The 26,392-nt window shown below is 36.3% G+C and overlaps 1 protein-coding gene and 1 long non-coding RNA gene across 2 annotated transcripts; both read right to left on the reverse strand.

Moving 5' to 3' along the window:
• Positions 1–702: 702 nt before the first annotated feature.
• On the reverse strand, positions 703–1,791 carry LOC113351251. The gene has a single exon (XM_026595269.1). The coding sequence runs from the start codon at positions 1,789–1,791 to the stop codon at positions 703–705; it is 1,089 nt and encodes a 362-aa protein (XP_026451054.1).
• A 6,851-nt stretch (positions 1,792–8,642) lies between these two features.
• Positions 8,643–9,803, reverse strand: LOC113353435. The gene is made up of 4 exons (XR_003361284.1): positions 9,736–9,803; positions 9,593–9,636; positions 8,932–9,050; positions 8,643–8,760 (listed from the first exon to the last, which is right to left on the reverse strand). It is a non-coding gene; the product is annotated as an uncharacterized LOC113353435 (long non-coding RNA).
• Between the last annotated feature and the right edge of the window lie 16,589 nt (positions 9,804–26,392).

The following is a 26,392-nucleotide window of genomic DNA, read 5'->3' on the forward strand; positions in this document are numbered from 1 at the left end:
GAAGCATTTGGATGGAGATTTGTGAAGGGAAAGACATTTTCATCAAAAGTTACATGGCGAGAGATAATAATTTTTTCAAGGCAGCGGTATCCACAGTGGTTGGGAAGAAAACCAAGAAAGACACATCTAGTGGAACGAGGGGCAAGGTTTTGAGGAGTTGTGGATGAGAGATTATGATAGCAAAGGCAACCAAAAGTACGGAGATGGTCATACGTTAGTTTTCGTTGATAAAGAGACACTGGTGAGTGAAAATTAAGAACTTTGGTGGGTAGAAGATTATGTAGATAGATTGCCATATGAAGAGAGTATACCCAATATTTTGGGGGAATGGAAGCGTGAGACATAAGAGTACGGGTGATATCGTTGACACGGCGTATCATGCGTTCGGCCTTGCCATTTTGGGATGAAGTTTGGGGACAAGAGAAACGAAAAACAAGACCATTGTCACGAGCAAAGGTATGGAAGGAAGGGTTGTCAGATTCACGACCCATGTCACATTCAAAACATTTTATTTTATGTTCAAATTGAGTTTGAACGAAAGAACGAAATTCCAAAAATTTCTATAAACTTGGGACTTGAATTTTAAAGGGTATACCCATAGATAGTTGGTAAAATCATCAAGCAATATAAGATAATAGCGAAAACCGGTATCTATATGTGATGGGGAGGTCCATAAATCGCTATGTATGATATCAAAAGGTGCTAAAGTAATGGAATTAGATTCATAAAATGGTAATCGAACATGTTTACTAACTTGACATGAATGAAAAAGTTGAGAAGAATTATTCTTATTACAATGAATAAAATTATTTTTGGTAAGACATCTAAAATGGCCTTGCCAGGGTGGTCAAGGCGGCTATGCCAAATATCTGGCGAAAAAACAGCAAGGGAAATGGGAGAAGACTGAGACGATTTTGTAGGTGGAACGACAGGGCTGGTGATAGGGTAGAGCTCCCCAGAACTATCATATCGAAGGATAATCTTCCTCGAACTCAGATCCTTGGCAGAAAAACCAGAAGGATCAAACTCAACAGATACACGATTATCAGTGGTGAACTTACGAACATAAATTAAGTTTTTAATGATATCGGGAACAACAAGAGATTTTTTGAGTTGAAGAGTGCGAGAAGGAAGGGTTATAAGCTTGGTACCACTAGCCGTAACTAGAATGCTATTGCCATTGCCAACTAAGATGGATCGTACATTGCTAGAATTGAAAACGTTATGTAAAGTAGCTGAATCAGCGGTAAGATGCGAAGTGGCACCGGTGTCCATGTGGAAGGCATCATCAGGTTGTTGGAGATGCATGGAGCTATACGCCTCAGCAATGTCTGCTGGTTGCAATGATTCAATTATAGGAGCAAGGTATGCTTGTCCACGACCACTTCCAGGGGAACGAACACGTTGGTTGTTGCGGAAGTTGGTACTGGGTGGTCTGCATTGATGCTCAAATGGCTGCCAGGGAGACTGAGTAGGATAGGGGCAGGGTGGGACGACCCAAAATGGTGGCCAGTACGGTGGGTATCCTGGCATGAAGGGACGTAGACCAGTTGGAGTCGGCAGCAGTGGTGGGATTGCAGTAGAAGACGTACTTGGGATTGGTCCAGAACGCCTGTCACCAGACTGGGCCTTTTGACCACGTTTGCTGGAGTGCGGATGAGAACGGGAGCTTGGTCTGTTCGTTGGAGAAGAAGCAGCAGCTAGGGCAGTTGGAGATGCTGCGATTGAATGCTGTGATCGTCTTATTTCTTCATTACGAAGTTGAGATCGTGCGGCATCAAAGGTAGGCATGGACTACTGTATAAACGAGGCTACGGTGTTGTACTCCTTTGGAAGACCGTTAACCAATTGAATAACAAGCCGTTTGTCGTTCATTGGAAAATCAAGATCACTCAAGCGATCAGACAGTGATTTTAGTTTGTCACAATAATCATCAACACTAGCACAATTAGAAAATTTAAGATTGACAAACTTACTTTCGAGATTGCAGCACGGCTGCCTTTGTTGTCTTGAAAAAGAGTCTTAAGGTGACCCCAAATCTCCTTTGCAGTTTTCCCTTTCTTTAGAACGGTAAGCATCAAATCCTTGGTCATGGTGGCGAACATCCATTGATGACAGAGAGCATCTAGTTGTTTTTCGGTGACGACATCAATATCCGCAGGTTTTGTTGAACCATCAATGAGAAAAAGCAATCCGTGTGCTTGGAGATGGAGCTCAAAGAGAAAAACCCAAGGGAATATTCATCTTGTTTAATATCAAGGATAACAGGGATTAGGTTTTCGATGTTTGTGACGGCAAAAGCGGGTGAAGAGATTTTTTTTCTTCTGCCATTGTTTAAGGTTTTTAGAAGAGGAATCGATGGTTGGTTGATGCCATCTTGGATTGGGGATAATTTCCCTTAAAGAATAATGTTCTCTGGGAAACAATATTATATCAAATCAATAATATCTCAGGAAAATACAGAAGTTAAGTCGGAGATAATTCTCCTTATTCTAAATAAGGTAAACTGGATAATATGCATTCTATTACATCCAACTCATGCTAGAACAAAAATATCGGACCACGAGTGTGCACTTAAGATTCACTTGATAAGTTGAAGCTGACTATCATTCAAAGCTGTATGTAGGTGAACGGAATGGCCAACAATACGTAAAAAAGATAAATACTACCAATTATTCTTGAAGTTTAAAGACCTAAAGGTGTACATCGTGCATGACTATACAACATAGTCAATGTCCCAAAGGAAAATAATCATAATTGTCGAGCCGTGAACTTCTTAAATAAACTAGTGCTCTATTTGTCTATAAACTCTTTGTTAAGATTTCGTAACCCTATCGATTCCTTGATTGAATGCACTTTATTTTGAGTTCAGTACATTATGTTTACCTCTTTCCAATGAACACAACATGACCAAAGATGTAAAAACAAAAGCATGTGGACAGATATTTGGTCTGTCTACTGTTGTTGGTGTCCGAGTTGTGGTCTTGACTTCCTTTTCTTATCAGGTTGATAGTTGATAGTTGATATGTTGTTACCAATGTAATAATCTTGAATGCAGTGTGACTATCTTTTTTTTTTTTTTTTCTTTTTCTTTTTTAATATGTATTATACCAATTCGGAGGACTCAGTCGCAGTTTGAGGTGGTTCGTACATATGTGGCTCCCCTTTTTATCTCCAAACCTAGGAATGTGTATTTTACATGTCATGGCTTTAACCAGATCTTTCTATAGGCTTGTTGAGTTTGAATGTGGTTATTAATGTTTTGACCAGAAGTTGCATGATAGGACAAAAAACAATCCATTGCAATGGTAAAATTAACGCTTTTTTTGATCTTTGGCAATATTTTGTGAGGCTCAAATAAAAGCTACTAGATTCTTCCCCCAAGTTCGCAATCATTTGCATTTACACACTGCGAACTTCAAGCTGACCTTAAAATATGCATAAAATTGGTTAAAAAGATCAAAATCAATAATTTCTGGGTGAATGGACAGTTAGATTTTGATACTGTTTAAATGGACAAAAATGTAAAAATAGGCAGGATGTAACCAGTTTCATCGTGCCCATTTTTAAATATTTTTTCTTATTTTTAATTTACACAGGATGTATCCAGTTTCATCCTTACTATTTTTTAAATTTAAGCTAGAATGAAATCAGTTTCATCCTTACTATTTTTCTTTTTTGGCCATTTCACCCAAATTATTTTTTACTCGTCCATTTGAACCGTGATTTAAAAATATTTGGACAAATGATCCATTTTCCGTAAAATATGACCTCTATCGCAACCAAAGAATTAATGAATTTTCAAAGAGAACTCTACCGGGTAGCTCAAAAACTACAACTGGATTAACTAACGTGTTTTTTTGTTTTTTTGGCACCAATAGCATTCACCACTCATTTACTGTGCCAAGTAAAAGAAAAAGAGAAAGAAAAAATAGCCTCAAATTAGTTTTCATATTTAATAGAAACACACATCAAGTCTTCACATTTAACAGAAGCACACATCAATTTTCTAGGGATGAAGAAGTATAAATTAATATTATTGTTGGCGTTCCCTGTATATCAAACCCTAGTGGTCGTATATTCAAGATCACTTTAAGTTAACACAAAATTTGTTAAAAAGAACAAAATCCACAATTTTTGGGTGAAAAATGACACCTAAATTTTGATACTGTTTAAATGGACAAAAATGAAAAAATAACCAGGATGTAAACAGTTTCATCCTACCCATTTTCAAATACTTTTTCTTATTTTTAATTTACATCAAGATGCATCCAGTTTCATCCTTGCTATTTTTTTGGTGTCCATTTCACCCATACTAATTTTTACTCGTCCATTTGAACCATGTTTTAAAAATATTCAGATAAATGACCCATTTTCCGTTAAACTAAACCCCACGAGTTACATGCTACACGATATTTGCAAGGCTGGAAGCTCGAAAGAATTAACATTATCGATGGTCTTTGTCTTTAGAAATGATAGGATTTAGGAGGAGGCGCCATCTAAGTATTACCAACTTACTACTATGAACAGGTTTTAGCATATGGGTCTTGGGAGTTGTTGCACGGGTAGAGGACAGCAAATTGTGCGGTGTAAAGAAAACACAAATACGTATATGCACCAAGTTAAAGGGATCACTCAAAGTTGGGAAAACAAATTGTTTCTTCTAGTTATATATGATGGCCCCAATAGAAGGCTCGTTACGATGGTGGTTGACGTACACTGATTCTAATATTGCTAATATTCGACAATTATTCTCTTCAAGGAAAATGGTAAATCCTTTTAGGGTTAACATAAATATATATCATGTGGAAGTAAATTATGGTGCCATGTCAAAATGTCGTTATTGAGAACACCTTCCTCGAAGTTGCTTGAAGATTACCTATGTAGAAGGTAGAAAAATGTTCTCTTGCATTTTAGAAAATTGGATGAAATCATCCTTAACATATTGGTCCAGAAACTTATCTTCAAACCATTCCAAAATAAGAAAATAAAGTTAAACTTTTTAATTTATTTTAAATCAAGTAGAATGACATATTTATTTTAAACATTCTTTTTCCAGAAGAGAGTGTTATATTAAAAGAAAAAGAAAAACCTTTACAAAATACAAAGCCACTCATTCATTTATAAGATCCTTCCGATCGCTACAAATGAGGTTTGGGGTAACAAATGAAATTTAAAAGTATTTGTTTTAAACATTCCCCCAAAGCCAGAAGAACATCTACTTAGTTGTTTCTTAACTTCCAAGACATGATATTTTTACTGACGGACCGACACAATGGTCATATTTTTCATTGCAACTGTGATCTTTTTATTTTTTATTTGTTGATTAACATGAGCCCAAAAACTTTACAATGGAATGGAACTATTGTATTCTACCATCAAACAACTTTATTCCAGTAATCATACAAATAACACCTAAATAATTGAATGAGTCATAACTGGTGAGTACATGTTAGGCACCTGGTTCCTAATCCCAGAAATTATTAATCCCTTAACTAGTTAAATGGAGAAACTGGTTCTTTCTTGTGTACACCACACTTTAAGGGTCTCGTGGTTTTATAGACATGAAAGATCACGTACATGAAAGGCTGAGCCTTGCATGCATATATGATTGGATCTAAAGTAGACTCGGACGTTGACTGATATTTCTATCCCCCTGTAACGAAGGATATTGATATGTTCAATGGGGGGTGATGCAGAATGACGTGTGCCTTTACTAGAATACTACTACTGTTAGAAATTCTCCAACAAATCATGATCTTCCAAAATTCAAATTTTCGGTCTCGAGAAGTATCACGTCCATGCATTTCATAAATTATTTTGTAATTTTTGTGTCACCTTGCTGGTTGCTTGATTAAATGCACGTTCCTGTGTGTTTCAGTACATTTTTTTTGATAACCCTGTACATTATGCCTATCTACCTTTCCCTTATGTACAGTTTACACCAGGGGACCAAAAAAGTAAAAATAAAAACATATGCAGAAATTTTTGGTCTATTGCCTGTTGATGTTCGTCATGATGATAATGCTTCCTTCTTTTTTATATATATATGGTTGAAGACATTTTCTTTTTTGCTAATTTAGTATATTTTACTCTCGAACCCTAGTTTACCATTTTGGAGAACTCAGTTACAGATCGAGATGTTCCATGCCACCATATGCGTCTCTCCTTTTTATTTCTAAGAAACCTAGCAATAACATAATGAACCATTTTTCTTTCATGTCATGGCTTTGACCAGAGCTTGTTATAGACTAGTCCTGATAATGGGAAGAAAAATATTCTACAGACTGGAGAAACCTAGCAATAACTAAGTTACGTTAAGGTCAGTGAGATGACCTCCATGCAATCGTAATTTTTTCCCGAAGTCTTAAGTATTCTACAGAATTTATAGTATATCATCCTTGTAGCTTGCAACAACCCTACTCGAGTTTTTAGTTGGGACCACCTATGGATATGGTAGACTCTTTTGTGAGACGGTGAAAAGTGATGGAACCCATTATCCGCGTGAGAGTAGGTTTTCGCAATGATTGATTTTCTATCAAAATCCTAAACCCATAGCAGGAACGATTGACTGAGCTAATTGCCCAATTTACAACCAAAGAACATGTTTGGGAAACAAGTTAAGATAAACCAGGAAGCACTTGCAGCAAATACAAACACGCTACATAATTTTTTAGATGACGAAACTGCTCTCTCAGAATCAAGTTATTCACGATGAAGGAAAGGTTAGAATGTGATGAATCTCACCTAATGGAGACGGTTCAATAAGTATATTCAAATTCAACAAGTCTGTAGCAGGTTCTGGTCAAAGCTTATATGTATTGCTAGCTAGGGTCGTGAGAGACGAAAAGGAGAGCCACATGCATATATATGGTGGCATGGAACATCTCAATATATAACTGAGTTCTCCAAAATGGTGATCAACTATGGTTCTCGAGTGATATATTCTATGTTTTGTAGCGAAAAAGAGAATGTCTTCAACCTAAAACAAAGAGAGGAAGCTTTATCATCATGACCACAAAGGCGAACATCAACATTCAACAGTCAATAGAACAAAAGTTTCTACATATGTTTTTAGTTTACTTTTCACAAAATTGGTTAAAAAGACTAAAATCAACAATTTCTGGGTGAAAAAGACATCTAGATTTTGATACTGTTTAAATGGACAAAAATGTAAAAATAGTCAGGATGTAAACAGTTTCAACCTACCTATTTGCAAATATTTTTTCTTATTTTTAATTTACATCAGGATGCATCCAGTTTCATCCTTGCTATTTTTTAAGTTTAAGCCAGGATGAATCCAGTTATATCCTTGTTTTTTTTTATGTCCATTTCACCCATACTAATTTTTACTCGTCCATTTGAACCATGATTTAAAAATATTTGGACAAATGACCCATTTTTGGTTTACTTTTTTGGTCCCATGGCCCGTGGTGTACACTGTGCATAAGGGAAAGGTTCAAAGGTAAACATGCATAATGTACTAGGTTATACTTCTCGACACTGAAAAAACAAAAAAAAGATGTACTGAAACACACAGGAGAGTGCATTTAATCAAGCAACTAACAAGGTGACACGACAAAATCATTCATGAAATGAATGGACGTGATACTTCTTGACACTGAAAATTTGAAATTCGGAAGATCATGATTTGTTGGAGAATTTCGAGCAGTAGTGTTTTAGTATAGGCACACGTCATTACTGCATCACCCCACATCTATATCATCTCATTTATGAAATGATTGGACGTGTTTTAGCTAGATGCTTCAAAAAAAAAATCTCATTCGTTAGAGGGAGATATAAATCTGAGTCAACGCCCGAGTCTTCTTTTGATCCAATCATATATGCATGTAACGCTCAGCTTTTCATGCACGTGGTTTGTCTGTCTATAAAACTACGAGACCCTTATATTGTACACTGGTACAAGAAGAACAAGTTCCTCCATTACTTCATGGAAGTTAGCTAGTTAAAGTTTCAGGGATTAGGAACCAGGTGCCTAAATGAGTTTTTTGGTCATGAAAGATGTTTCTTAACAGGGCATGCATGTGCTATAAGTGCCCTCGGCAAGAATGTTCAGAATATAACTACATCATGAAGTGGTAATACTCAAATGGATATCTTTCTTCATTTGTATATGTGGGCACGTGATTATGTAAGTGGTGGCTTAAGATGATAGTTATCAGGAAGGTGGTGTGAATCGAGTTGTTTCCACTGAAGAGCAAGCGAGTTGTTTATTCTTAACATTTTGGCAAGAAAAATAAAATGAAAGGAGATGTTACGTAATTAATATATATTCATTAATAACAACACCCTGCAAACCGTGGTTAATTACATTGCTCGTACACAGTGCTCACTAAGCGCGCACACACATATATATATATACCCTGCACACAGCACACTCACTTAATTCTCAAACACTCCATTACATATCAACCTTGCACTCTAAAATACCCTGCACACATCACACCAATCATATGCTATATTATATGACTATATAAGAAGAAAAGCCCATAATAATCTCACCGATCATGCTAAATTTAGTTAAGTAAAACATCTAGAGGACCTTGTTGTTTTTGGGTTTGTAGTGAGACTTCTTCTATTAGAACTTTCTTCCTCTATTCCATTTGCAGCCCTCTTTTCTGCTTCGATCCTCTCTTTCTCGGCCTGAAGCCTTTTATTTTCATCAGCATGCTGCTTCCTATGCTTGTTAAATTCATCAAGAGTACCTTTAAATCTATCCTTGCAATCAGGGCAATCCATCTACAAAGAAACAGAAAAAAAAAAAAAAAAATCAATAACCCAACTTAAATGCTAAAATAAGCATCACTACTGATGTTACACTATTCTAGAACTAGATGCTAACTTTTACCACGATCAAATACTCATGAACGAAAAAATAAATCCGGTTCACGAAATGATTTAAAGGTTCACCTTTCTTAGGAGGAAGTGATTATTAAAGAGATCGAAGCTTCACTTTCTTTCGCAGTGAACGTGATGACTAGAGAGTAATTTTAGAATTTAGAAACTTGGTTACGAACAGCAGTGAGAACCTGAAAATTATAAAAATTATTAGAACCAGCTATTCAATAGAAACAATTCAACGAGAGAGAGAGAGAGAGAGAGAGAGAGAGAGAGAGAGAGAGAGAGAGAGAGAGCTTAATCACTAATATTCATGGAAGAAAGATAAAGAAACATAATGGAGTAGATGTGTAAACCAGATAGAGAGTATAACAAAGACTCAGCTTAAGATGCAACATGTAAGGAAAAAAAATGCACGAAAACAGAGTAGAACAAAGTGAAAAGAGAGAAAAAGGGAGAGATACTCCAGAAACATCAAAGGCCACTGTGTATAAGGATTTTCTCACTGCGTACAAGAATCAAATTACATGTTCAAACAAGATAATTTTACCTACTCTTAAAGCCATAGGAAAGTAAAAGATATACCTTTGAACAATAAGATTCTACCAAGTCTTAAATTTATAAAAGGATACAAATACAAAGTTCATACAAAGTAACAATAAAAAAATCAGATGAAATACATAGTAATTGAACTTAAAAGAAACTGAAGTAGATTAAAGTAATCATTTCTCACCAGAAGTAGCAGTTAAAATTATTTGAAGAAGAAAATTGCCCCACCTGAGAACGATAGAAGAGATAGTTCAGGACTTGGAATTAATTATCAACTATACTTGTTCAATGAAGAAATTTACAAGCAACATAACCATGCGTAATTACCAAGTGATGTTCTGATGAAGGTTTCTAGCGAGAAGTAGAGCAAATTATTGGAGATAGAACGTTGAATAAATCTGAAACATCAAACACAGAGAACCGAATCAAAATAAGACTCTCTATCTCCTAAACACAAAACATGCAAAACACAAAAAAGAAACTTGCCATACAAGATGTGTTCTCTCTCTTTAGAATTCTCTCTACTTCTCTGAATTCTCCTGGCACTGTCTTTAGGTATATATAAGTGAACTAGTGGGGAAGAAGCAGTGCTTAACTCAGTGCCACGTATACAGTGAAATTTCTTTTAATGTGTTTTATTATTATATTCTTTTTCTTTTTCTCCAAGTTATGCAAATGTTATGGTACAGTCTCGGGTCACGGCGTCACACTGAATATTTGGAATATTACATGAATGTTAAATCACAAGACAATTTTTAGTACATCTCAAGTTGGGATTCAGTGTTTATCTTGGCAAAATGTTAAAAATAATACAACAAGTCAGAAAGAAAAAAACGGAAATGGAGTGGACATACAAATGTGGAGACGCTTAAAATTTTCTTTTCCGACCGATAAAGAATTCGGTACCGATAAATTTTGAACTCGGAGTATCAGTATATATGACCATTCAAAGGTTTTGCTACCATACTATAGTGACATGCTAATCTCTTGTATGTATTTGAATAGTTCCCTTTGTAAAAGTTTTGGGCACATGTTCATCCCGCCATAAAGAAGAAAGAAAAGTCATAGTCGCCATGGAAAACATAAGCATTGTGGTAGAAGTAGTTAAGCATCATCATGGCTTCGAAGTTGGACTAAACGATTAAACAAGCCGAAACTGGCAAAAACCAAAAATGAAAAAAAAAGAACAAGAAAGAAGAAGATATTGTTCGATTTTGACCGGGTTCCAACTTCCAATGGTCCCCTTTCTTCCTTGCATGCATTTTGCTATCCTCTTCCAGGACTTTTTTCCAACTTTGTTTTCTTTTTCTTTTTTGCTTTTACTTTGCTTTTTGTTAGAGAGAGAAATCGAGATCAGTTTAGTGTGGCCGAGGTGGGTTCCAGATGTCCCATAATAGTTTGTGCACACATTTTTTCTGTCGTCGTCCCATCCACACCCAACAAAAGTGCACCTCTTTTTTTTATTCTCCCGACCATAGAAATTCCACAGCTTTGCATGTTGAGCTAGGTTATTGAAGATATCCATGCATAGGGTGATCTATACATGCAATGCAGTGTTCTCTTTGTTAATCACACCCTAGAGACTTGATTGTTTTACCTTTTGAGCAAGATACAAAAGAATAATTTAATGATAACTTGCTTCACAAGTAGACTTTATATGTGTTGAATAGTTCAACTGAGAAAAATCATGTTGGAGATGATTTCACCCAGTTTTCTAAAATTAGAGAGATTTTTGTTCTACCTTCTCTATACTCTATAGGATATCCCTAAACAACTTCGTAGAGAGTGCTCTAAATGATAACCTTTTGACGTGGCGCCATAATTATTTTTGTTCTACCTTCTCCACGGTGTATCTCCAAGCAACTTCGCAGAAGGTGTCATAAATAATAACCCTTTGTCCTTTGACATGGAAGTATGATTTACTTTATTCAAGATATTCACGTTCACACTAGAAGGAAGGGTTATTCATTTTCCTAGAAGATAATAATGTTAGTTAATTGACAAATAATCCCCAATATGGTGTCATCTAGATGTCCTAGTAAAGTTATGTAACTTTTTTTACCTCAACCGATATACATTGCAACTAGATATTACTAGGTACTTTGATGATTTTTCAGGTGTTACAAGCTTTCTACTGTGGCCCATAATAACTAGAAGAGACGATCTTTCTTTCTAGTGCCCCACAAAAACTATGCATGTCATAACTTCCGATATGGTCCCCTTTATTCGGTACATATACTTCGTACAGTTTGTTGCGTCTCTTCCCAAGCAGCACCTCCCAAGACCCATCTGCTAAAACTTGCTCATAGACTCATAGTAGTAACACTTGATGGATGCCTCCTCCTTCATCCCAATCCTTTCATTTCTATAAACTAGCTAGAGGAGATATACGACAGTCAGCAAATCGTCTTTCAGGCTACGGTCTTGCAATCCTTTTATGATTATGCACGTCATATGACAAGTATAGCTACATGTATTTTTGGGTATTCTAATTCTAAAGCTTGTAACTATGTGGGGTTTGGTTTCATTAACATGACCTTGAATATACATCCACTCAAGTTTGACACATTGTGAACGCCAATAATAATAGTATATACTTCTTTTGTTCTTGGAAAATCCATATTTCTCTGTTAAATCCTTGGACTAATTTGAGGCTAATTCTTTTTTCTTTTCTTTTTTTTCCTTATCAGCTAACAAAAATCGATGTGTAACTTGGTGGGCTAAATCAGTAGTGGATGCTTTTGATGCAAAACTATGTCAGTTGATCCGGTTGCAGTTGTTGAGCTTCGAGTTCTCTTTGAATTCCATTATTTCTTTGCGGTAGAGGTCATTTTTTAGGTCAGTTTGAAGTTTGCAGCCGCAGCGTGTAAATGCAAATGATTGTGAGTGGGGGGAAATCTAGTAGCTTTCGTTTAAGCCTCATAAAAAGAAAAATTGTGTCAAAAATTCGAAATATCAAAAGACCATTAATTTTACCATGCCTATGGATTTCTTTTCCTTGTTTCATCAAGCCAATGGATTTAATTTGCTCGTTTTACCATTTTTTTAACTGCCTACGAAAGCTCAAATGCTCCAGATGCGGCAACTCCAAGCGCAAATGCTCCAGAAGTGGCAAAACACTGATCTTTGGGATATTTGTTAGAAACATACTAGTACAACTCAATGTTGCTTTCTTATTATTTTTTTTCGTTCACAGCCGTCTAAAATAATGAAGCTTAGTATTTCTCATTTTGATCCTTGCTAAAGCGTGGAAATTGTATAGTTTTTTATTCGGAAACTGGGTTAATTGTTCAAATATTCTTAAAACATGGTTCAAATGAACGAGTAAAAATTAGTATGTGTGAAATGGATACCAAAAAAATAGCAAGAATGAAATTGGATTCATCCTGGTTTAAACTTAAAAAATAGTGAGGATGAAATTGGATGTATCCTGATGTAAATTAAAAATAAGAAAAAATATTTGAAAATTGGCAAGATGAAACTGTCTACATCCTGGCTATTTTTACAATCTCGTCCATTTAAACAGTATCAAATTTTACATGTTTGTTTCACCCAGGAATTATTATTATTGGGTTAATTGATCAATTTTGTGTTCTCTATTCAGTGTTATCAAGAGAAGGTGCTTTAGTTATTTAATTTATTTGCTTGCTACAATGCTATAGTTTTGTCATTTGTCGTTCTTATATGTAAGAGCAACCACAGTCACGACCAAATTTGGGGACTAAACCCAAATTTAATCTGAAAGTGAAGCATAGTGGAGAGGACCATAGTTATATTTGGTTTGGAAAACTAGGGTTTGAGAACAAATGTGTTCGTCAACCCAGACGAAATCAAAATATAGTGAGGCGTAAGTATAATGAGCCTAAGAGGTTAGGCATGAGTATAGTGAGCATCTGGGTTTAGGCGTTGAGCGTCCGAGAATGGAACATTAATAGAATGAGCGTCTGAATGGGGCGCAGTTTGTTGTAGTCTTAAATTTGCGGTAAATACGGATTCGTTGCTCGGACTTGAATAGATTTAAAAACAAAAATATATACAAAATTGTCACAGGATCAAGAGATACTAGGACTCACGATTCCACCAATTCTTATACTCATGCGAATCAACTATTAATTCTAGACAATTATAGCTTATAATGATAACAAATATCGACTCTTTTCTTTGCCAAAACTAGATTTTGTAAAGTATTAGATGTAAATCATAAGCATGATGCATCAAGAGTTCCTAGACTAAGCATACATCATCAGATAAAATCACAAATAATCAAGAAAAATCATAAAAAAACTCATAATAGTGCAAATAGTCATAAAGAATTAAATAGAATTACTCATGCATAAAGAATGGTTTCCTCCATCATCCCAGTAATGGGGTTTAACTACTCATAATAATCATGTTCTAAAAATAAATATTTGATGCTGAAAAAGTTGATTAAAAGAGTGAAAAGAATGAAAACAGTGATTATGCGACCCATAGACGGCGTCCAGAAAAGAACGATAAAATACCACCGCTGTTGACGCTGCGAAAATAAGACTGTTGTTGACGCCTTCTTTTAAGACCCACGACCACTAGTCTTTCCACTATTCAAAGAACGACTGTCTTTGCAGGTGTGTTCTTCGTGTTCTTCGAGCTTTGTTAATGGCAGCAGCAGCAGGTACAATTCCTGCAACTCCTCCTGCGCCTCTCTGCTGGCCTCCCAATCGACCCCTAACTCTTGATAATCTTCTCTCACTTCTCTCCACCTCTTATATACTTCACAGCTCAAAGAAATCCCGATAGAATCTCTATTTTTTTCTTTCTTCCAAAGTCTCGGAAAATACTGCTCAAAGCTATTCGTACGCGTCTGTTAGATATAAACTTTCCACCAAACTCTTATCAAGACTTGAACAGGACCTAGTACGTAACTATTCAGCGTAAAACTCTCACAAAATCTTTCATACAAATCCTTGAAACTGGACAGAACAATACGTATCCTGTTTGGACTTTGATCGCTTCTCCCAGCCATTCTAGCCCAAGTTGATCGATAAAATCACTTGCATACGGTCTGTTTAGTCTTAACAGGCCTAGCCCAATTGGTTTCAGGGATTTAATCTCCCTCAAAACTGCCCAGAAATCCAACAGCAAGTTATCAGACATGAACTTTAGTTTTCCCGCCAAATTCCATTATTTGAACTTTGAATGTGGTGTCCCCTTAACCAGACTGGGAGTCCCTTTAGCATGTGCCTTGAAATAGGGTGCCCCTTAGTAATTAGGTTACCCCTTATCCAAAGTGAGAGTCCGTATAGTAATTTTCTCCCACGGGCGCAAAGACCACTTTTTTAGCCAATTTCACCGCAAAAGCTTATTTCTCCAAAAATACCTACAGGGACATAAAAAGCCATAATAAATATAAAATCGAGCACTAATAATATATACAATTGAGATTATAAAAGACACAAAAATGTGCCTATCAAATACCCCCAAACTTATTATTTGCTAGTCCTCGAGCAAATCAAATAGAAAATAAAATCCTAACTCACTGTCGCAGGCATCGTCGATTGCATTTAGCGTATGCAATAAGCCTTTAAACCCCTAGGTGGCCCTAGTGGCCGAGTTATAGTCTCGGGAGGGCTTACTAGAGATATACCCACAAAACCTTTATACTCCAGACCCTAGCTATCTACAACGAACCTTGGAAGGCACTAAAGAATCTCCTTGGTTGGCATACTTATTGACTACAGGAAGAAGTACCCTGATGCGAAATTCCAATTGTTGTACACGAGTTTGCACTCAAGCATACTAAAATTCATATAAAGTGACAGAGCTCTACTCAGATAGTTGCACTATGGGCATCATATTCGGAGTCAAACTAATCACATGGAAAGATTAAGAGATGGATATAGAAAAACATAGATGGTTTTTATGTTTACTAAGTGAACGGCGTTTCCCATATCTGTCTGAAGGCCTCCGCCAAAATGAACCTATCCTAATGGATTGGGATATTAGTCTGACTAATATCAACACACTGGCATATACAAGGGTACCAGTGGTCGACTTTATTGAATTTATTCCTTTTGGTCAAATGGTCTGGTCTCAATATTTTCTCACTTTTTCTTCTTTCTTTCTTTTTTTTTTTTTTTTTTTTTTTTGTATCTCAATCACTCTAATTCACCCTAGCATTGGTAACAACTTGAATCGTGAGCCCCACCTATCACTTAGAGAAACATAATTTAAAAACAAAATAAAATAAAAATAGAAGTGAAAAGGACTCAACGAGATATGGTGAAATCATGTTATTTCTAACACCTGAGCTCTGTGCTTTTATGAATAGACTCTCTAGATGTTTCCATCTAATCAGATTGGTTCCTCAACTCCTACATCAAAATGCTTCCATCCACTTAGATTGGTTAGTGCCATCCTAAATAAGCATAAATTTCTAGCTCTGGAGTTTATTTATTCATACTGCAACTAAAAGTTTCTCCCATACCCCCAAACTTAAACCTAACATTGTCCTCAATGTTCTAAAGATGAAATTAAAAGCATGAACAAGGAGAAACTGTTACCATTTGAAGTGAAAGAGTTACGAAGGATATTACCTGGTTGCATGAGATTGGGTTACCTCCCAAGAAGTGCTAAGTTTAAAGTCTTCAGCCAGACTAAGAAAAGTATTAGTCAACTCGAACCGTATAACAGTAGCCGGAATAACTGTGGGTCTTTAACACCAAAAAGAGCTGACAAAAGGAAACTGCAGTGAACCAAGAAAATGTACAAGACTAGCATGCCCTTACCTAGTTTCCTGATTAAGATATCTATATCTAATTGTGGTTCAGGTTCTATAAAAGGGTCTAAATATATTTCTTTAGGCTGCAACTCCTCAAAATTGAGATCCGAATTATTAGGTCCTAGAGTCTGTAAATACTTAAATAAGAACTTAGAAGCACAAAATAATAACCTAAATAATTGAGGATCCTCTAAGTCAATCAGGTTTGACTTACATAATTGACCACAGTGAGAGTAGTGGTCATTCTTAAGAAAATGTGTCGATTCTAATATCCTAAAGTAATTAGGTTTAGTCTCAGAACTTAATAATTGACACATTTGAAATTTATACGTTCCCACAATTGTTTGAAAAATATTTGGTGGGAAAACAAAGTCGATCTTAGTATCATAGCCTGGTCTAACCTCATCAACCAGAGGATGGGTTTCTAACAACTGAACTTCCTTATGGACATCACTAGGTTCAGGAAAACGAGTATGAAAGTAATCTTGTAAAATGGTTGAGGCATTGATGTCAAGTCCTAAGTGTGGGGACTTTCTGAGAGTTAAAGGTAAGGCATTAGGGAAGTGATAATCACCCCCAAACTTAGAGTTTTCAGTTTCTCTAGATAGACCTCTAATTATTTCTTGAATTTCCGTATCTTCAGAGTCCTTAAAATATTCAAGAGATTCTTCTAAGTTATTATCAGGTAGTGCATCTTTACTCATCTCTACGGGTCTATCTTCTTCTTCCAAGACTATTGTTTCTAAGTCGCTAGACTCTAAAACAGTATTTTCGAAATGAACCCGTTCCTCTAAACCACTATCGGCTTCGTAATCAAAAGGAAAATCTACATCGTCTAAAACGGTGGTATCCTTAATCAAATCCTCTTCCTTTTGAATAGGTGAATAATCATAAAAATTATATGGATTTGAACTAAAAAAAATATAATAATCAAAAAGCTCAATTGGATTACTAGATTCCTGATCACTATGCCTACATATTTCAGATTCTTCATCACTACTATCCTCATCATCATAATAGTACGAAGATGATTGAACCTTATCTAAATAAGTAGTGTTACCAATTATAACCTCGTTATCTTGATTATGTGAAAAAGTATCTTCATTCTCAAGGGTATTATTGGATACACTATATTGGCAATTCAAGTTATTTCGAGCAATACTTTCGTTCGTCTCTAACTCAAGTCTACGTGTCGACTCAGCTATCCTCTCAAGGGTCTCTTCCAAAGAAAGTTCCCTTAGTGTAGGATCTAAGTTTTGAGTTAATCTATTGAGGATATCTTCTACAGATTCAGTTGTTGTTGCAGTTCTTTCGTCCATAACTACATTATTCACCTCATCTAATTTATACGTCGATTCAGCTAACTGACGTGATGACTCAGCTAAATTCCTGAGAGTCTCTTCTAGAGAAGGAATAGGAACTGAAGGATCATAATAAGGACTACTTTTCAATAGTTTGATTGTATCCTCTAAAGACGAAGAACTAGTATTATAATCTTCTTGCTCGTATGACTGATGCATGTGCGGATAGCAATTGGGCTCACCATGGTATGAACCATAACCTTGAAAAGGTTGGCGTCCCCAGTCACTATTCTCACTATGGTCATAATACTGATGATGTCCATAATCAAATTCAGGTCGATATTCATTGTATTGGCTTCTATCATACCAGTTCGACATTCTTAATTGCAGGGGAATTCTACGCAATCACAAACAAGTCCGACTCGACCAAATCAAACCTATAGAATCTAGCAAACAAAAAGCATGATGGCTCCACTTAGATTGTTTTCTAGACCAGCTTCTATTCCTTCGAAAAGGAATTCGTTACAATTTGAGCACACCCCTCTGGAATCAATCCGAGCTAATGTAAGTTGAATCGAGGCGAGGGAAGCTCAGTGGAGCTTTGATACCCAAGGCCTCACAGCTATCACAAGGCGGCGCAGTCACGCATTCAACTCACAGAAACCATCATGAACTTTGAAATGTGCTTAAAGAGCAACCAATATTTTTCGAACGAGTTTCCTATTAAGCTCGTTACCCTATTGGTCTCATTCTATTCCAAATTTTAAGCTTGGGTTCGCGTTAGGTTTCGTTTTCCTAAGGTGGGCAAGAAGGGAATTGTGATGAAATCCGAACCCTTATCTTTTTTAGGCCAGGCCTTGCCCTTTACTAGGAAAATAAAGACAGTCTGGTTCGTCCTCAAACAATTATCACCTTAAGGCAGACAGTAACCCGCTTGCAGGAGATTCGCGGGTGTTTCGATTGGACTTACCTCCCGTACCAGACGGGCGATGAACCGCTGAAGTCGACTCGGGCCACGACTCCTATGTCATGTACGAATCCGAGGGGCCGAGACGATATCGTAATCGTCGTCCTTCCCTGCACACAGTTTATATAATTTTTTTTTCTTATAATACCCTTCCGAAGGGTTAAAAGATAAAAATTAAAAATAATTGTCCAAAAGTCCAGAATAAAGTCCAAATAAAAACTCCAAAAATTACAAAAATTATGAAAAATAAAGCCTATTTAAAAATTCTAAAAAAAAATAAAAAAAAATAAAAGCTTTATACAAAAAAAAATAATAAAAATTAAATCCTAAAAAAAATTATGTCTTTTTTTTCTTCTCTTTTAGCTTTTAGCTTTAAGCTTTAAGCTTTTTGTTCCCAAGTCCTTAGTATTCCACTTCGAACCTGTAAATCAAAGACACAAAAAGAAACGTAAAAAGGAACAAATAATAATAAATAATAAAAAAAAATTAAACCTAAAAACAAATCTATATACAAGTCCGCGTCGGCGGCGCCATTTTGTTGTAGTCTTAAATTTGCGGTAAATACGGATTCGTTGCTCGGACTTGAATAGATTTAAAAACAAAAATATATACAAAATTGTCACAGGATCAAGAGATACTAGGACTCAGGATTCCACCAATTCTTATACTCATGCGAATCAACTATTAATTCTAGACAATTATAGCTTATAATGATAACAAATATCGACTCTTTTCTTTGCCAAAACTAGATTTTGTAAAGTATTAGATGTAAATCATAAGCATGATGCATCAAGAGTTCCTAGACTAAGCATACATCATCAGATAAAATCACAAATAATCAAGAAAAATCATAAAAAAACTCATAATAGTGCAAATAGTCATAAAGAATTAAATAGAATTACTCATGCATAAAGAATGGTTTCCTCCATCATCCCAGTAATGGGGTTTAACTACTCATAATAATCATGTTCTAAAAATAAATATTTGATGCTGAAAAAGTTGATTAAAAGAGTGAAAAGAATGAAAACAGTGATTATGCGACCCATAGACGGCGTCCAGAAAAGAACGATAAAATACCACCGCTGTTGACGCTGCGAAAATAAGACTGTTGTTGACGCCTTCTTTTAAGACCCACGACCACTAGTCTTTCCACTATTCAAAGAACGACTGTCTTTGCAGGTGTGTTCTTCGTGTTCTTCGAGCTTTGTTAATGGCAGCAGCAGCAGGTACAATTCCTGCAACTCCTCCTGCGCCTCTCTGCTGGCCTCCCAATCGACCCCTAACTCTTGATAATCTTCTCTCACTTCTCTCCACCTCTTATATACTTCACAGCTCAAAGAAATCCCGATAGAATCTCTATTTTTTTCTTTCTTCCAAAGTCTCGGAAAATACTGCTCAAAGCTATTCGTACGCGTCTGTTAGATATAAACTTTCCACCAAACTCTTATCAAGACTTGAACAGGACCTAGTACGTAACTATCCAGCGTAAAACTCTCACAAAATCTTTCATACAAATCCTTGAAACTGGACAGAACAATACGTATCCTGTTTGGACTTTGATCGCTTCTCCCAGCCATTCTAGCCCAAGTTGATCGATAAAATCACTTGCATACGGTCTGTTTAGTCTTAACAGGCCTAGCCCAATTGGTTTCAGGGATTTAATCTCCCTCAAAACTGCCCAGAAATCCAACAGCAAGTTATCAGACATGAACTTTAGTTTTCCCGCCAAATTCCATTATTTGAACTTTGAATGTGGTGTCCCCTTAACCAGACTGGGAGTCCCTTTAGCATGTGCCTTGAAATAGGGTGCCCCTTAGTAATTAGGTTACCCCTTATCCAAAGTGAGAGTCCGTATAGTAATTTTCTCCCACGGGCGCAAAGACCACTTTTTTAGCCAATTTCACCGCAAAAGCTTATTTCTCTAAAAATACCTACAGGGACATAAAAAGCCATAATAAATATAAAATCGAGCACTAATAATATATACAATTGAGATTATAAAAGACACAAAAATGTGCCTATCACAGTTATAAACACCACTGGGAAGAACTGTTGTTATACCCACGCCTCATGCCAAACGTTATATAGTCTTCGCCCCAATTATGTAATAGTTTATCAAATTAGAAAAAGTCCTGGTTCACAAAACTAACCTCACAAAACTGGCATGGAGAATTTGTCACAACTCTGATAATTTGTTGGGTCAATTACTTCAAGGCAAATATCATAAAAATGAGTATTTTCTTCATTTACATAGTGAAAGAAGTAATTCTTCTTGGGTATGGAAGGGCATTGAATTAGGTCTCTCTATAGTCCAGCAGCACTACTTCATGGAGGTAAATAATGGCAGATCAACAAGAATATGGCGTGATAAATGGATTATAGGTTTAAATGAAATTGTTGAACCTAAGCATACTTCTCATTATTAGTTTGTGTTTTTCAGTGAATTAATCAGAACAAATACCAATGATTGGGATACAAGACTTCTCAACATCTTATTCTCCCCTGAGAATGTAGAAAGAATATCAATAATGGAGCTCTCAGTGCCAGAAGAGGATATATTGAGATGGTCTCCTGCTAAAGACGGTGTATTCTCAGTAAAATCCACTTACAATAAACTCATGGAGAGAAGAGTGTTTAATCAAGTGGCTATCTGTACAATTCCTAAAGTTGTTTGGAAGGTTCTTTGGAAGATGCAATTACCCCACAGAGTAAATCTTTTCATTTGGAAATGCCTCAAGAATGCAGTTCCAACAAGGACAAGATTAGATCAGTTTAAGTATCTAGATGATCATCACTGCAGTATCTGTAATTCAGAAGAGGAGTCACTATTTCATCTCCTCCTTGTCTGCAATCACTCTAAAGTTGTATGGAGACTGCTTAATATAAATATTGATCAAGTCATAACCAACTGCCAAAGTATCATAAAATGGATTACTTCATGGTTTGTGGATGTCAGGAATTCAAATGCTGAAGAAACTCAACAATGGAGATCTCTTCTAATGATTGGGTGTTGGGTAATTTGGAAAGAGAGATGTGACTGTATCTTCCAGGATAAATCTCTAAACCCTAAAAACATTGTAGATAGAATTAATTATCATATGTCTCAACTTAACTTCACTTCTGCTTCTACAGATAACTTAGTTGAGAGCATACCAACACAATCAGGCAGTCAAACCACTAGTGCTAGAGATGATACTACCCTTACACTCTTTGTAGATGTATCTTTTGACTATAGTACTAATGATTGTGGCACCGGTATGGTGCTCTGTAATTTTGCAAGGGAAATCTCAGGCATCAAAGGATCCTATGCAGCTAGAGTAAAAGACCCAGAAACAGGGGAGTGCATGGCTGTAATGGAAGCTCTGAACTGGATTCGAGACAAAAACATCTCAAAGATTCACATTGCAGCTGATGCAGAGACGGTTGTGAAATCCATCACAACAGAAGAAGTTTATGTTAGATGGGAAAATAGGAAAATGATTAAACGTATTAAATCTATCTTATCATCTTTTAGTCTTTGGTCAGTCACTCATGTCAAAAGGGATAGTAATCTTTTGGCAGATAGAGTTTCAAAAAGAATAAGATGTGAAAAACAGTCTTTAGAAGAAAGTTATTATTCTGCTATTTGTATTGACACTTTTCTGGAGAAGTTTAATGCTCCTCCTGCTATTTAAATAAAATTTCCAGTTATCTATAAAAAAACATCCGCCTGTTGGTTGGGCTCTTATTTCATCTTCGTCCCATGCCAGGCGGTAGTAATAGTTGCGCCCCATGTGTACGTCCACAATACCCACGCCTAACTAGCATACGCTCGTTATACACCCGCTTAACTCCATGCGCTGGTATATCGTCCGCCATACTAAATTTTAGTCTTTCACCATTGCACTTCACCTCCACTAAAACCAATTTTTAGCTTTTAGTCTGGCTTTTGGTATCGGAAAATGGGTCATCTGTCCAAATATTTTTAAAACATGGTTCAAATGGACGAGTAAAAATTATTATGGGTGAAATGGACACCAAAAAAATAGCAAGGATGAAACTGGATTCATCCTGGTTTAAACTTAAAAAATAGTGAGGATGAAATTGGATGTATCCTGATGTAAATTAAAAATAAGAAAAAATATTTGAAAATTGGCAAGATGAAACTGTCTACATCCTGCTATTTTTACAATCTCGTCCATTTAAACAATACCAAAATCTAAATGTCCTTTTCACCCAGGATTTGTTGATTTTGGTCTTTTTAACCAATTTTATGTTTTGGTATTTAGTCCCTTCCATGACTGTGGTTGATCTAAAGTCTTATTAACATGACATGTTCTTGCATCCTTTGTAAAAATCTCTCATGTTTCTCTACGATCAGCTTCAACTTAACTATCAAGTGAATCTTAAGATGCACACTCGTGGTCGCATATTTTTTTGTTCTAGCATGAGTTGGATGCATATCATGTTACTTTGGTTCAACATTTATATTACTTCTACCTACATTTTCTTTGGAGATATATGTTGCTCTTCTGTCTTCAAAGGGTGTCTAGCTAGTTTCTTCTAGAAGCTACTATTTCTCTCACACATTAATCCATCTCTTCGCGTAGCATATATTGATCAAACTGAAGTAAGAGCATGTGGCCGGCATTGTACAAAAGATTATAGAATTCTGTGTTAGTCAAAGTTGTTGATTAAGTATTATCCTTTACTAACTCAGAAGTGAATGATTTGGCCACTCTGTTAACGGTAATTGGAGATAGTCCACCGGTTCTAGATGGAATTGCAGATACTCGGCGTTGGTCACTACACACCTCAGGTGTGTTCTCGGTAAAATCCTTGTACGCAAAACTAATAGAACCTGATGGGTTGGACAATTTTCCATTTCAGTTTATATGGAAGCCTGCAATACCACCCAAGATAAACCTATTTGTGTGGTGTTTAGTTCATGGTAGGTTAAATACAAAGGACGTGTTGTTGCACAAAGGTATTGGAGTAGAGAATTCTTGTGTTATGTGTGGAAACGATCAGGAAACTCAAGATCATCTGTTCCTGCATTGTAGGATTGCACACAGAGTTTGGTCAATGCTTTTACCTAGTAGTTTTTGTGCTTGGGTTACTCCTAGTTCAGTAATGGCGTTGTCTCATTGTTGGCATACAATGACATTTTCCAGCAACGGAAATTTCATTTGGAGCTTAATACCAGCTGCCTTGTTTTGGACATTGTGGAATGAACGCAACAGCCGTACCTTCGATAATAACCATAACTTCAAAACAGATGATGAACTTGGAAATGAAGCTAAAACCTCAATCCTTCTTTGGGCATCTGCTGCAGGAAGAAGAGTTCATATTAACTTATCTAGCTCTGTTCTCAAAGATTGGGAGACTCTTTTTATGTAAAGTTTCTTTCTCTTTTTTCTACCTCTGGTAGCCCCTTGTAAATTCTTTCTTTCTATTACATCTTCTTTTCTGATCAAAAAAAAAAAAGTATTATCCTTTACTATCGCATCATCTTCCACTGGCTCGGGAGACCGAAGAAGTAATTTGGTACCATAGAACAACAGACACAACCGGTATTTTTAAAACAAGACACTCGAAGAATTAGATAGAGTTCGGACACCGATAATATTTCCACATACATAGTAATATTAATCGAAATATATTCTTTACATATAGGGAAAGGTGTTCCCTATTTTAGACTTGGACATATTCTTTATATTTGTACATACAAAGAGGTAAAGAGGTGTTCCATATGGAAGTATGTAACTAAATCTTTTCTCTTTATAAGCCTACAGGTTCTGGTGGTTTTTTCTCTCATAAATACTGGAATACTGGCTTTCATCTTGGTTGGTTGGTTAGTCTTTGTTATTCATGGACAAGTTATCAGATGCAGAGAGAAGTGGTAGTCTACCTTGCCCCATGGTACACCCATGGCTTGTATTCCCATATGGAGAAAATGAGAAATTTCAAGTTTTTGTTGATCCGTTAAACCCTAGCAGTAACGCATACCAAAAAAGGATACCGGAGATGCGTTATCATTATCATTCGTATCGTCAACCTCCTTCCCGTCAAGGATGGTTGATTATGTCAGCTTATGAAGAAAACAACTCACGTTCTAAGTATTCCGATTGTTTTTTATGGAATCCGGAGACATCTGAAAAGCTTCAACTACCTAGTCACCTTCACTGGATGAAGAATTATAGTTTGCATGATTATGTGTTATACTCACCTCTGGGCAATAATAATATTTATGATTCCATTGTCTACTTCCTTTTTCGTTATGGAGATGACGAAGAAATTCCATCTCCTTACTTTCTACTGTACTGTCATCCTGGAGACAAACAATGGAGGCAACAAAATTTGCCAAGTTTTAAATTATGGGAGCTTACAGGACTTTTTTGTCTTAAAGGCAAGTTATAGCTTGTTTCTTCTAACGGTCACGGTTTATTCGAGGTTGAAATGCGTAAGTCCAATTATGATGAAGAATGCGACGTTGTAAAGACAACTCCTTTCTGCAAGGCTGGCTTAAATTCATCGGAAGGAATAATATCATCACCATTCATGGATTCGCGAACGAATATAATTGAGTCAGGGGATGAAGTATTGAAGGTTACAAGATATTACTATCACCCATACAACCATGTAATGCAGATTGTTGGCTTGGAGGTTTTTAGGATGGATTTTTCGTTGTGGCGTGGAAGGAATTGAAAAGTTTGGATGATCATGTCCTCTTTTTAGACAGCGACAATAATACTCCAGTGTGTACCTCTTCAACAGTGTCTTGCTCGGCAACAAAATTAGGGTTTACAAAGGGTTGCATATTTTTTGTTCTGGAAAATGACAAGACGTTATACAAATTTGACATTGAGGATGGGAGTATTGGGTTTTCTTTACCTTGTCCTGATCTACCGACTTCATGGTTGACGCCTAGTTGGATGACTATCCGCAGGTAATTTACTTAAACTAACAATTCATACACAAATTTTATTTTGTCATGTGTGGTAAACTTAGATTGACTTAACCTTATCATATGTATATACTTGTGTATACCACCTATATTTAAATGTAGTTGTTTTCTTTAACGTATAGGGATCTTGACGGGAGAAATAGGCACCAGATTACAGGTAACGACGAAGAGGAAGGTACTATCATCAAGTCTGAAGAGGACGACAAATCTAGTATAAACAACGATGACGACGGGAAGGAGATAGTTATGAAGAATAGTGAGACAGAAATAGAGGAAGAATCAAGACATACGTCTTGGGGTAGTTTGAGTCGAGACAACTTGGAGTCTATTTCAGGTTATCTCCATCCACTGGATTACTTAAATTTCCGTGCAGTTTGTAGAGAAAATCGACTCGCAATTACAACAAAGATGAAACATAAGCAGTATACATCTTTATCTCCATGGATGATTTTTCTTAAAGCAAAGGATGGAGTTTACAATCTAGCAGAACCGAAATATAACGACAAGTTTTTCATAAACGTGTCAGATGATACCTTAGTAGATGCTACGATTCGTTTCTCAAAGGGTGGTTGGCTACTAATGACTAAAGCCAACAGTAAAACTATATTCTTCTACAATCCCTTAACAAGAGCAATGATTCATCTTCCGGACTTACCCGATGATTTCCCCGTTTATCATCTCTCCGGCATGTCCTTCTCCTCTTTACCCACATCTTCGGATTGTGTAATTATGGGCATTGCTGCTGTATGGGTCAAAGACATATGGGCCTTGTCCATTATGCGGGGAGACAATTCTTGGATCTGTGATGAAGTGGATAATACCACAGCCGAGGAGATGAAATGTGTTGACTTTGCACCTTCCAGGAGTAATCCAGTGTTCTACAAGGAAGCTTTCTATTGCTTAGACTTCAATGGAAAATTAGGAGTCTTGGATACAAGAGATTACACGTGGACAATTTTGGACCTGCATGAACCTTGTGATTCCTTGAATCAGAATTTTCTGGTAGAATGCGA

This window comes from Papaver somniferum, chromosome 2, assembly GCF_003573695.1.
Source record: "Papaver somniferum cultivar HN1 chromosome 2, ASM357369v1, whole genome shotgun sequence".
NCBI classification, from domain to species: Eukaryota; Viridiplantae; Streptophyta; class Magnoliopsida; order Ranunculales; family Papaveraceae; genus Papaver; species Papaver somniferum.